The sequence below is a fragment of the Pogona vitticeps genome, chromosome 8 (genome assembly GCF_051106095.1).
Source record: "Pogona vitticeps strain Pit_001003342236 chromosome 8, PviZW2.1, whole genome shotgun sequence".
Lineage (NCBI taxonomy): Eukaryota > Metazoa > Chordata > Lepidosauria > Squamata > Agamidae > Pogona > Pogona vitticeps.
In genome coordinates this window covers 16,129,219-16,143,096 of record NC_135790.1, presented here as the reverse complement: position 1 = coordinate 16,143,096, position 13,878 = coordinate 16,129,219, and the positions used below count along the sequence as shown (strand labels likewise).

The window sequence follows — 13,878 nt, the reverse complement described above, 5'->3', positions numbered from 1 at the left end:
GGGAGAGAACTTGAACCCCAGGGCCCCTGTCACTCATTGATCTTGTGACAGGAAGAAAAGGTGGGACCCCCTGAGTGAAAGGAACATGATCTGCCACTGAGCTACAATCCACCCATCTCTCTTTACAGACGTACAGTGGTGCCTCGCTAGACAGTTACCCTGCATGACAGTTTTTTCGCTCGACATTGGCTTTTTGCTATCGCTATATCGATTCGCAAAACAGTGATTCCTATAGGGGAATTTCGCTGGACAATATTTGGTCCCTGCTTCACAAACCAATTTTTGCTAGACGACGATTTTGACAGCTCCCTCCACGCTCGCAAAACGGGTGTTTTCGGGACCTAAGCTTCGCAAGACAGCGATTTGAACAGCTGATTGGCAGTTCGCAAAGCGGCTTTCCTATGGCTGATCTTCGCCAGACAACGACGATTCTTCCTCATTGGAAGACTTTAAACAGGTTTCAATGCATTCCAATGGGGAAATGCTTTTCGCTAAATAATGATTTCGCTAAACAGCTATTTCAGTGGAATGATCATTGTCTAGCGAGGCACCACTTTACAGAGATGGTGGGCTTCTGTTCAGCTTGCAGTGTGAGAATTGTGCTGTTCCAGTTCAATTCCTCTTGGGCCATTCTTTACAAGGCTGCTAAGAAAGCTCAACGCCACATTTGCTTTATATTCTAGGTCTGACAAAGCAGTCTTTTGAGCAGCTTATATGAGTGATTGCCCAGATGTATGAGGAGAACCCCTCCTTATTCGCCTCAGGGATGGAGGTCACAGAGTGTCAGAACATAGAAGCTGAGGAACAGCCATTCGTCTCCTCCAGGGCAAGGCTCTGATCCAAAGCGAATACGGCAGAAGGCGTGGGCTGTTCTGGAGACTTCCATCAGGCCAGGCCATCCCTAATTGAATCTCTCTTTCCTGCTTGCTGAGGCGCAAAGGTGTGTGAGGCCATCAAGGCCTCCCGTCAGTCAGTCAGAGGATTGGAAATCAATAGGTCTTTTTTTCCCTCTCTTCTCCCGACCCTCAAATGATCCTGAAACAGCCACAAGCGGCCGAGAGTGGCCGAAACTCACTCAGCCTTCAGGTGTTTCTTCCTCATCCCCAGAAGGGAAGTGAACCTATTTCTACAAAAGAAGGCAATTTGGAGCAAACACAAGAGATGGTAAAGGTGGTGTTTCATACGGAAGAGTGACTCTGGCTCAAACTGCATGAGAGAGGGCCCTAATTCTGCCAACACGCTAGGACAAGACTAGCACAACGGCTTCTTTGGAAATTCCTCCATAGTGAAACAAAGGCAGACAGAGTTCAAATCCAGTTGTTACTGATTGCCAACTAGAGTAGACCATTTGAATCAACAGCACATACGTAGGAGAGGACTAGCCAAGTTCTTGAATGCAATAGGTATCCTCCAGTTGGGAACAACAACTGGTTAAAAAGCCTAAATGCCTTGGGTCTAAGCTATCTCAAGGATCGTGTCTCCCTTTACGAGTCTACCTGGGTGTTAAGATCATCAGGGGAACTCCTCTCAGTCCCATCACCTTCATACATGTGTTTGGTGGGGACGAGACAGGAGGTCCTTCTCTGTTGCTGAACCCAGACTCTGGAACTCCCTCCCACAGGGAGCCAAGCTGGCTCCATCTGTACTGCCTTTCCACAAGCAGACAGAGACCCTCCTTATCAGACAGGCTTTCCCTGAGTGACCGGTTATCTGAGAGGGGTTTGTTTGTTTTTTTAATGGAGGGTTGAGCCTTCCTGCTTTTAAATGTGTGTTTTTAGCATTGCTTTTATTTACTGTTTTTAATATATCTATTTAATTTTTAAAAAATTCTTTTAATTTTTTTACTGTCTTTAATATAATATTTGTTTAATTCTTTTAAATTCTTTAAATTCTTTTTTTTAAAGTATATACCTTTTTTTTAGCTTTTAAATATCATCTTTTTGATGTTGTCAATGACCCTGTGTCCTTTTTAAAAAGAAAGGCAGGGTAAAGATATTTTAAATAAACAAATACATACATGCATTTCAGGCCATGCAAGACAGCTTTGGGGATTTACTTAATTCATTTTGGACACGCATTTTGCTCCCGCAGTGCCTACCTGCGGATTTCATAAGACTAAAAATGTCACGTTTTTCTCCCCCCTCCTGACTACACTCCTGAGATCTCAGCATTAGCCTATTGCATTCTTCTGCCAATTACAAAATAATCATAACATAGAAGATATATTGTAAAAGGAGCAGGAAAGAGTCAAGCTCTTCAATGGATAGGAAGCAACTTTAAGCAAAACCTAAGGAAGGCCATGTGTTTGCAAAAGTGCAGGACGGAGGGTGTCCCAGTTTGTTCAGGATGGCATTAAAGATCTGGGTCACATAGAAGAACCTCCTAGTGCAGCTGACAATGAAGTTCATGTTCCTTTAATGGCTCGGGAAACAAGGGCGTTTTGGCAGGTGCAACCGCCTGCCAAGTCGCAAGGCTGCAGGCAACCAGAAAGCACCACCTGTCATCCATTCTTTTGTCTGTGCAATTTTTTAAATGCAAAACCATCTCTAATAATCAAGGCATGCCCAGCCCCTGTGCTGGTGAACGTACAAGCAATCAGCAAGACACACATGAAGCTAAAGCAAAGCAAATAAATACAAACTCTGCCCCCGATGGTCCCTGACTTAGATCTACAGATCCCACAGGGCTTAGATTTAGTGTCTCTTCCTGCCAGTCTCTAGCAGATCAGCTCCAACGGCCAGGCGCTTGAGGTGTGAGCAATATCCTCCCTGGGGCAGAACATGTCTCCCAACTCTGCTTCCTTTGGCTCGCCCAGACTCTCCTAGTAGAACAAGCACCTGTGTCTCAAGTTCGGCGCTATGCCACTAGCGCCACCCGGAAAAATGCAGAAGGGGAAAGATCTGTCTGCCCCCCCAGTCAGAGGGAAGCCATTTCAGTGAATTCAACGGGAAAGATTAAGGCTGGCCCTCGGTAAGAACGGCAGTCACTGCAAAAGTCAACACTCAGGATGTGGATAGTGGGATCAGGATGCGTACACTGCAACTATCTAACTCAGGACTATCTCACCAAAGTCTCTAGCACGGAAAAGGTCTTTCTCATCCCCTGCACCTATGCAAGTTACTTTGGCAATTCCTAAATGACCACAGGGACTGGAACTGTCAGATATCTGACTAGGTCTGTGGTCTCGTGTAGGGTTTGATGGGGGGGGGGTTTGGCATTTTAAAAATTTAATTAATTAATTAATTAATTAATTGTCTTTGGCCTACAGCTCCCAGCAACTTAAGCCAGCACAGCTAATTCAGAAGAACAGGAGTTGCAGTTCAATAAACATCTGGAGGGCTACGCTTGCGCAGCCCCAGATGAGTAAGGGAAGCCCTGGTCGGCTATAGAGTCAAAGTGTCTCCTCCCGCATTCCTGCTGCTACTCCTTGATGGGGTTGCTGCTGCCTGATTGCCTCCTTGACATGTGTTGATTCTGCACTAGATGGGGCTTATCACATGGCAAGCCATGCAGATGGGAAACCTCTTTACTATGTAACCCTGGAGAGAGAACTAACCACAGTCTCTTGAGACCCGCGACGAGGAGAAACTAGTAGGCATTAAGGAAAATAGTATGTATTCCAAAGTGGAGATTGCTTCCCCCAAAATATCTGCATATTAAGAAACCTTATATCCATATGAAGAGTCATGAAACACATGCACATTTTGGCACAGTGTTTGAATAAGACTTTCCCAAACTGATGTGGAAATGGGACAGAATCTCCGTGTCCTTCGGAAGCAATCTAGCTTTGCAGAAAGGGAAAGAATCCAATCAATCCATCCCTAACCAGTTTAGAAACATTACCTTTAAAAAAAAAAGGTAAATTTTCTAAAGGTTGCCCAGACCTGGTGCTGTTTCAAGTGCCAGCTTAAGAAAACAGGGTGCATTTTTAGTGATTTTAGAAGAGGCAGCCATGTTAGTCTGTGCTAGCATACCAGGCAAAAACGGGGCGGGGGAGAGGATAATAAAAATGACAGAGATGTGGGGGCACCTTAAAAACTAGCTGCTATATTTTATCGTGAGCTTTCGTGGACAAATCCACTCCCTCAGGTAAGGTAAAGGTAAAGCTTCCCCTTGACAATTTTTGTCCAGTCGTGTTCGACTCTAAGGGGTGGTGCTCATCCCCGTTTCCAAGCCATAGAGCCAGCGTTTGTCCGAAGACAATCTTCCGTGGTCACATGGCTAGTGTGACTTAGACACGGAACGCTGTTACCTTCCCACCGAGGTGGTCCCTATTAATCTACTCGCATTGGCATGCTTTCGAACCACTAGGTTGGCGGGAGCTGGGACAAGTGACGGGAGCTCACTCCGTCGCGTGGATTCGATCTTACGACTGCAGGTCTTCTGACCTTGCAGCACAGAGGCTTCTGCGGTTTAGCCCGCAGCGCCACCACATCCCTCAGACTTGTCCACAAAAGTTCACATTAAAATATAGCAGTTAGTCTTTAAGCTGCCACAATGCTCTTTTTTAAATTTTTCATTTATTTTGCCTGACATTTCTTAGTGACGAAGTATGACTGCCCCATTTCTTCTAATTGGCAGATGTTCCTCTTTCTAGAAGCCCAACACACGTGCAACGATACTTGCCGTTTATTTCCTGCAAGGGGGTAGCAGGGAGGGGCTGGGTCTCCCCCAGGGCTGTGGCCTTTCCTTTTCCTGTCTTGGGAACTCCACTCCAGTCCTCCACCTGCTGCTTGTACTTGGCCTCCATCTCGTCCACCCAGGCTGCGTTCCATTCCCACACAGGTAGAGCTTGCCATGCAGGCTTCTGCTGCATTTCCTCGGAGCTCTCCATGGAAGTGTCTGGACAGAGCAGTCCATCGAGAGGAGATGCTGAAGGCAGGAAGTCTGCAAGGAAGAAGAGCGAAGCACATCATCCTTGCCTATCTCGTTAGGCACATAGCAAGCCAGGCCATGAAACCAGAGCCCCCCCCCCAAGAACGGATCGCACTGTGAAAATAGTGATGCAATATTAGTGATGCAATGGAAGCTAGAAATCATCACATCACACCAGAATAGTTTAAACTAAGCCCTAGCTGTATTACTGGGCATGCAGAGACGGAAAACACCTGCAGCAGTACAGCAAAGTATTACAGCTTGATATTAGGAGCAAAATTTTGCACTTATATATATGCTGTGGTTTTGTGTTTGCATTAATAAAAAAAACAGAAGATAGGCTTTTGCAGTTAAATCTGTGTTGCTACTAAATCCCACCAAATCCACAGCTTGGAGTTTGCTTGTTTGTTTTAAATTACTACTCCGGGAATCCCCCAGCCAACATGACCACATTGGCCGGGGGATTCAAGGATTTCAGGTCTCCGAACACAACATTTCCAGGCTCCGACCAAAACTATCCTTAGTATGTACGGCCATAAGCAAATCATTCTCTTCCAGCCATAATATTGGAATAACAATGCACAAAAACTTCTGATAGGAAATGCAGATTACTGAAATCATTATGTGACACACTTGGGTGGGGTGGTGGAATTGAATGGAGGGGAGAGAATGCAATGTATGCAACTGTTGTTTGATAAATGTTTCATACCTCCACATAAGTATGGGATAAAAGAGAAAGAACTGTAGTATGTGTCTATATACTACAATTAATTTCAAACTACAGATATTTTATGAACATTTGGATGGGATACAATCTCAGAAATGATTTCAAAGATTTTGCTTGGTGAAGATCAATTCATCAGCATTTTTAAGTAACCTACTGTAAATGAATTGTTGCTTCTCAGATCACAGCACAGTTGCCTTTTAAATAGTACACAACCCCCAAAAAGAGCCTGGATTTTTTTTGTGGGGGGGGGGGGAAGAGGGATATAACTCCCAGAATCTCTGGGATGCCCAAAATACTGTAGTAAGAGGCTTTTTTCAAAAGCTCTCTATATATGAGTAATTTAGGAAAATGTTTTTTTAAAGTATCTTTTAAGGGAAAGCATGATCAATTTAAATTATATTGCGGTGCAGCTGTTTTTTTTTTCTTTCAAGGGAAGAACTCAAATTTAGATGTGGAAAAGGGAGAGAAGAAACTTCCAGTGAGGTGAGCGAAGAAACTGAGATGGGCCAGGAAAAGCAGGATCATTTCTGCCACGACTAGAAATGCAGCCATCTCCACAGAGTGGAGAAGCTAAAGATCTTTGGGGCTTCTGTTTCGGTCCTGCTTCCGAGGTGGTTGTGTGGACAAACCAGGAGATGCTAAGAGAGTCACAAGTTTTCAGGAAATGTTGCTGAATGCCTCAGAAAGGCGTGTGCTCTGAGGCATGGCTGGGAGCTAAACAGTCCCGACTACTGACCTCACTCCAGCAGTAGCTTGGAAATCGGACTCCGCCGCTGACATAACTAGGGAGGTTTCAAAGCTCCCATCAGGGAGCGAGAGAGAGGGAAACCCTGCCTCTCTCTTTGAGAAGAAGGTGAATGGGAGTCGCTGTCTGGCCGTTCATTCAGGGACCCTCAGCCTGTTTGTGCCTGGAAACACTCCCACCCCCCTTTCTGCATCTTTGTGTTTGTTCCATCCATTTTGGCATTTACGGCTCTCGGAGTTTGTTATATGGGGAGAAAACTGGAAACAAAAGCCCCATTCTAAAAGCAATGAAGAATTACCGCAGTGACAAATCACGTTGCACTTTCTTGGCTGTCTGCCTTATTATGGGGAACAGAGATTGAATGGAAGCGCCCAGAACCGAGCAGGGGATACAGTATAAATCAATTTGCCTGTCGGCTCTGGAGAGCAGAGAGTAGATCATACTCTCCGCCTGCAAGGGAAGTCCACTGTCCTGGAGGTTATCTTTGTAGAGGGCAAAAGAAGATGTGGCCTCTGCTGACCCATGTGGAGGGCTGGTCAGCCAGTGGGTGGGCAGACCTGAAAGAGGGATCCTCTTTTCCCTGGAAAACCTGCTTGGGAACTGGGCAATAAATAACAGATGGATGGATCGACCCTAGCCAGAGAGAGAGAGAGAGAGGGAGAGAGAGAGCATTGATTCAAAGTGTGCAGAACTGACTGAGTAGCTTAAGGAAAAATGGTTACATGAAACGATTCCCCCCTCCATCCCATTAGTGCCTCATTTCACTGATTTTTCAGCATGTTTGGATGGCAGTAACTGGCTTACGGGGGACAAAAATAGAAGAGACAAAATAGAAGATACAACAACTTGATAAACAGTAACTATAATTGAAATAAAAGGTGTACAGGTTTGTATTTTTGGATTAAAGCTCCCAGAATAGGCCAGGCGCCATCCTACCTGGGGAATTCAGAAAGCGGCAGTCTAGAAAACAGAAATCTTCACTCCTTAAATTGAAATAACAAATAACAGTTGCACAGATCTTACGTAAATGCCAATAGGATTCTGACCATTATAACTTGCCCTAGTGGGGAAGACGGTGCCTGAAGACAAGCTGGGCTCAGCTGAGAGTTACTGAAACCTCCACGAATGCCTTTTGGTTCCTGTCTCCTCCCTTGAACTAGGAAGCTGACACAGACAGTTTCTGATCACCCATTCAGTCATGAAGCTGCATCAGCTCAAGCAATCTCATCACCGAACCGATAGGAATGCATTCTTGGGGATGGGGGGGGGGAGTAGAAGCCCCAGTGGTGGAAAGAAAAAGTAAAAATAGTGGGGAGTGCTCTAAACTGATTCACATTGACTTCTACATGATATAAATAGAAAATATTCGAAATCTGGCTGTCCCCATCCTGGAGCATTTCCTGTATTATATGTCAATGTAGCTGCCTCCTTAGTTAATCGCTTGCTCGCTTGCTTTCATTTAGCTACAATGCTGAGAATTCCCCCAGTCACCATGCTGGGTGTATTTCCTGTGACCCTGGATGTTCTGTATCAAACTTTTTCCAAAGTCAGGGCAGTGCTGAAAATAACCCATGGGGGGGGAGTATTCCTTGCATAATTATATTGTAACACCCCACCCAAGAGTGTTCTGGTACTATGGGGTGGTATATACCATATTTTTTGCTCCATAAGATGCACCTCTCCATAAGACGCACCAAATTTTTAGGAGAAGAAAACAGGGGAAAAGAATCTGTTTTCTTCGCTCCATAAGACGCACAGACTTTCCACCCCCCCCCTATTTTGTGGGGGGAAAGTGCATTTTATAGAGCGAAAATAGTCAAATTAACAACAACCGCCTTCAGAAAGAACAAGATCTTACCTGTCAGTGCTTTGTCGACCTCCTTCTGAGTCAGTCCAAAGCAGAAGCTGTCGACCGCCACTGCCAGAGCTTGGGCAAAATGGGCATCCATGAGGAAGGAGCCATCGGACGAACTGACCAGGCTACAGCGGGTGCTGGTGCCATTGTCCTCAGAGACGGAACCCCACCCATTGAGCAGGGAGCCCCCCAAAGAGGCCTCATCCTCACTCAGGCTGGACGTGGGAGTGTGGCAGAAACCGCGGAGAAATTTGGTGGAGTGGCCACCACTTTCCATCATGTTGGGGTCATCCTCATCCATGGCACCATTCCCAAGCAGCTCAGAAGCCAGGGGGCCGCAAATATAGCCGTAGGTATGAGGCGAAGAGAATGCTCGAGGAGTAGCCGATCCATCGTTTTGTCGCCTTGGGGGTCATGGGGGGAAGGAGAGGACAAAGTTAGCATTAAAACTGGACGTACCTCATGAAGGAGAAACATCCAGGAAGGCTCAAGAACTTTGGGACCCATGAAGACCAAACAAGAGTGAATGCATCATGACGTTCACTGTGAGGGTTCTTTTGTTTTGTTTTTTCATGCAGACTACCTCACAACTCAGGACTGTAGCAAGTGGAAAAGAAGAACTTAATTCTCCACTCTAACGCCACTACGTTGAATAAAACGAAATGGCCCATTGGCACCAGTAGGATACTATCTTTCTCAATGCATACAGCAGGTTCCAAAACTATTGATTTATGTATTATGTATTTATCAGAACAATTCTGTTTTTTTTTCCCTCCAGTGAGCCTCAAAGCAGGTGTATGTGGTTCTCCTTCTCTCCTTTCTCTAACTTTCCTAAAAGCCTGTGAGGCGGGTGAGGCTGAGACAGAGGAAGAGCCTCCTGGTCACCCAAGTGTTTTATGGCTCAGCAGGGATTAGAACTCCAATCGCCCCAGTGTCTATCCTCCACTCTAACGTCTGCACCATAACGGGCTCTCCAGCACAAGGGCTCAGATAGCAGAGTTCTTATAGTGACCAGCTAGTGTGGCAACAGTCCAAGGATTAGAGGAGACGAGCCGAATTGGTGTCATGGCAAAGCTAATGGAAAGAGCTGGCTTCCCAATGCTGGGGCCCCACAGAGAGAGTTCTCAAGTGCCATTTCAGAGAGAGAGAGAGAGAGAGAGATTACATGAAATAATGTTTCCATAAATGCTGTGGATCATTTCCAAGCAATGTCCCTCTGCTGACAGAAAGGGTCCATCAGCAAAATGGAGAAAGGATAATTTTCCGTGATTATCTCTTTCTTTTGCGGACCCCAGCACAGCTTGCCACACTGTTTGGGGGTGGGGGGGGGGGAAGGTTGCTGAATGGAAAGAGAGGGTTAACCAAAAAAACAACAACTCCTCCATAAAAAGGATGTGTTCTCTCAACAAAGGGAAAACAGCTGCATACTGTTGAAGGATTAGGCTGCTCATCTCCTTTACAGAGAGATTTAAAAACAGGGTTGAGCAACTAGGGCCCTCCAGGTGTTGTCGAGCTGCAAACTCATAATCCAGTGGTTCCCAAACTTTTTAGACTCGCAGCTCCCTTGGCTTACTGGCCACTGGCCATGGCTCCCCAGTACAGTAGGACTGCCATATCCACGGGATCAGTACTCACAGTTTCACTTATCCACTGCCTGAAAAAAAAATTAAAATAAAATAAAAAACGCACAAGTATACCTTCCTAAAGTGTATTACCAGGACCAACCACTAGACGGAGCTAGAGATTATGAGATATACAGGTGGCTTAATGGAACTATGTAGGCACGTGGTGGCGCTGCGGGCTAAACCGCAGAAGCCTGTGCTGCATGGTCAGAAGACCAGCAGTCGTAAGATCGAATCCACGCGACGGAGTGAGCTCCCGTCACTTGTCCCAGCTCCCGCCAACCTAGCGGTTCAAAAGCGTGCAAATGCAAGTAGATAAATAGGGACCACTTTGGTGGGAAGGTAACAGCGTTCCGTGTCTAAGTCGCACTGGCCATGTGACCACGGAAGATTGTCTTCGGACAAAACACTGGCTCTATGGCTTGGAAACGGGGATGAGCACCACCCCCTAGAGTCAGACACGACTGGACAACAATTGTCAAGGGGAACCTTTACCTTTACCTTAATGGAACTACACTTGACTTCCCTGAGGGAAGCAGCTTTTGTAAAAATGGAGAAGCCACATTTTTTTGTGGGGAGGGGTCAGAGAAGGTTCCCTTGCAAACAGGAGGGTGGGAAACCCAGTTCTTGGGCAGGACTGGGCCAGGGTTGCCTCTCTGCGCCATGCACGAACACCAGAGAAACTGCAAGCAAGTGCTGTAAGATACTTCGGGGGGGGGGGGGGGGAGTGGAGGAGAAGGGAGAGGGAAGGATTAGAGGATTCCAAGGCCCCCCTGGGTTGGTTTCCTGGCACTCCATGGAGCTGTGGCGCACAGTTTGGGAACAACTGCCATCATCCCTAACCACTGGCTATGCTGGTTAAAGTTGACAGATGTTGTAAGCAAAAGCAAAGGAAAGCAAAATCTAGAGAATCACAGAGGTGGCCATGAAGAAATTGAAATGGTTAAAAACGTTGTATATGCTTCATTTCAGTCAAAACGGAGACAGGAAGGGGAGCAACGAAGGAACTACTGGAGACCGAGACCAAGATCATCCATGCTGCTGTATTCTCGTTTCCTATGTATGGAGGTGAATGTTGTAGAGTGAAGAAAGCCAACAGAAAAATAAACAGGGTTTGTCTTTCACCCCGTTGTCATGGTCGGACCATTTCCTGGTAAAGTTTAGACTCTCTGCCGCTACTACCCTCTGCAGGGGTGGGGGATCAGTTAAAATGATCCACCCCCGGAGACTTATGGATCCTGAAGGATTCCTGAATGCTCTAGGGCACTGGTTCTTAATCTTTGTTACTCAGATGTTTTTGGACTGCAACTCCCAGAAGCCTTCACCATCAGCCTTGCTGGCTGAGGTTTCAGGGAGTTGCAGTCCACAAACACCTGAGTAACAAAGGTTAAGAACTACTGCTCTAGGGGAGATTCCAGCTGATATGGTTGGCGCTCCTGTCGAAGCCCAGGTCACTTTGTGGTGCAAGGAGATGGCCCGGGCGGTTGACACAATTGCACCTAGGCAGAGCCTATATGGCTCCATGGTACACAGAGGAGCTTCTGGCTGTGAAACGGTTGGGGAGATGGCTTGAGCGCAGATGGAGGAAATATCGCTGCGAATACGACCAAACACAGCTTCGAGCCCATTATCGGGCCTACTCTGTGGCGATACGGCTGGAGAAATGCCAGCATTTCTTCAGTCGTATTGCTTCCTCGGTGTGTCGTCCAGCAGAGCTATTTCGAGTGGTCCGAGACCTTCTTCAACCTAATGGTTCAGCAGAGGTCCCAAACTGCTCAGTGGCTCGCTGTAACAAATTTGTTGCACACTTGAGGGGAAAAATTGCTCAGATTCGCAGAGTTGGACTCCACGGTTGATGCAGAGCCTATGGTTGTGTCCACTGCTCATAATTTATTGGATAAGTTTCAGTTGTTACAACTTGAGGATGTGAACAGGATGCTTGGATCGGTTTGTGCCACCACTACGCAACTCGACCCTTGCCCATCATAACTAATAAAGGAATCTTCCAGGGGAGTTCACACCTGGATCCTGAAGGTCATCAACTATTAACTCCTTGTTAAGAGGGGGAGTAGTCCCCACCCCATTAAAGGAGGCAGTGATTCACCCACTCCTTAAATAAACCTAATCTGGACCCAGGTCCAGTGATCAACTTCTGACCAGTAGCAAACCTCCCCTTTCTGGGCAAGGTGTTGGAACATGCGGTGGCTGAACAGCTCCAGACTCTCCTGGATAAAACAGATTATCTAGATCCATTTCAATCAGGTTTCAGGCTGGGTTATGGGATGGAGACTGCCTTGGTTGCCCTGTTTGACGACCTTTGCCGGGAGAAAGACAGGGGGAATGCATCCCTGTTGGTTCTCCTGGACCTCTCAGCAGTTTTTTACTCCATCGACCATGGTGTCCTTCTGGACAGATTGGCTGGGATGGGAATGGGAGGCATCGTTTTACGATGGTTCCACTCTTGCCTGGCTGATCGAGTCCAGAAGGTGGTGCTGGGGGACAGTAGCTCTGATCCATGGCGGTTGTGTCATGGGGTTCCTCAGGGCTCTATACTGTCCCCCCATGCTATTCAATATCTACATGAAACCGCTGGGGGAGATCGTTAGGAGGTTTGGACTGAGGAGTCAGCAATATGCTGATGGCACCCAGCTCTACCTCTCATTCTCTACCAATCCAGGTGTGGCAGTCGCCATTCTGAACTCATGCTTGGACTCTGTAATGGACTGGATGAGGGTCAAGAAACTGAGGCTCAGTCTAGACAAGTCGGAAGTACTGCTGGTAGGTGCCCCGCCAGGTAGGTTAAAGGGCCGTTTCCCTGCCTTAGACAGGGTTACACTCCCCCTAAAGGGTCTGCAGCTTGGGGGTGCTCCTTGACCCAGGTCTGACCTTGGAAGACCAGGTGGACTTGGTGTCCAGGGGTGCCTTCTTACAGCTGCGGAAAATATATCAATGTCACCCTTGCCTGGATGAGCGGAGCCTGGCAACAGTCACACATGCACTGGTAACAACCAGACTGGACTACTGCAATGCGCTATACGTGGGGCAGCCTTTGAAGACGGTCTGGTAACTGCAACTGGCACAGAACCGGGCTGCATGGCTGGTAAGTGGTGCTGCTGCACGGACTCATATCACACCAGTTCTGAAAAATTTACACTCGCTGCTGGTTGCTGCTTGGGCCCAATTCAAAGTGCTTACTTTGACATATAAAGCCCTAAACGGCTTAGGACCTGGTTACCTAAAGGACTGCCTTCTTCCATACAAGCCTGCCTGTCCTCTAAGATCAGGCCAGGAGGCCCTTCTGAAGGTGCCAGCCCTGAAAGAGGTGAGGGGGGTGGCATGTCGAAATAGGGCCTTCTCAACTGTTGCCCCCCAACTTTAGAACACCCTCCCTATAGAGATCCGCCTGGCTCCAACACTCTTGGCTTTTCGGCGCCAGGCAAAGATCTTTCTGTTTAGCCAGCATTTAAATAGTATTCTTTAGCTGGCCATATGAGCAGCAGGATTTATTAATATTAATGTTTTAATGATTGTTTTTAATTTAGGATATTATTAAAATATTGCCTATTTTAAATGGTTTTAATGTTTTTAAAGTTTTAATATTGTTGTATGCTGCTCAGAGATCACTGGTAATGGTGCAGCTAAAAAAACCTTGCAAAATAAAAATTTTTAAAAATTGATTTCTTTGAAAATTGGTGCTGGATACCCTGGACTACCAAAAAGACAAATAAATGTGTTCTAAATCAAACCATGCCAGAACCTGCTCTGGGGGATGGGGTGGGGAATGACAAAACTGAGACTGTCATACTTTGGGCACATAATGAAAAGGCAAGATTCATTGGGAAAGACAATAATGCTGGGAGAAAATGAAGGCAGCAGGAGAAGAGGAAGACCAAATAGAATGTGGATTGGGTCCATAAAGGAAGTCACAGCCGTGTGTTTGCAAGAGCTGAGCAACACTGTTAAGACAGGACATTCTGGATGTTCCCTATTCATGGGGTTGCTGTTAAGTCAGAGGTGATTTTGATGGCAGATAACAACAAAATTTATAACCATC

The 13,878-nt window shown here is 46.5% G+C and overlaps 1 protein-coding gene across 4 annotated transcripts in view; it reads right to left on the bottom strand.

The window, feature by feature from the left end:
• Nucleotides 1-13,878, bottom strand: part of ROBO4 (roundabout guidance receptor 4) — a 136,118-nt gene that overhangs the window by 17,447 nt on the left and 104,793 nt on the right. For all 4 annotated transcript variants that reach the window (XM_078379799.1, XM_072978813.2, XM_072978814.2 and 1 more), the window contains exons 18-19: nucleotides 8,206-8,606; nucleotides 4,627-4,887 (exon numbers count right to left, since the gene is read on the bottom strand). In XM_078379799.1, coding sequence (XP_078235925.1) covers nucleotides 4,627-4,887; nucleotides 8,206-8,606 — 662 coding nt within the window. The remainder of the gene's footprint in view (nucleotides 1-4,626; nucleotides 4,888-8,205; nucleotides 8,607-13,878) is intronic.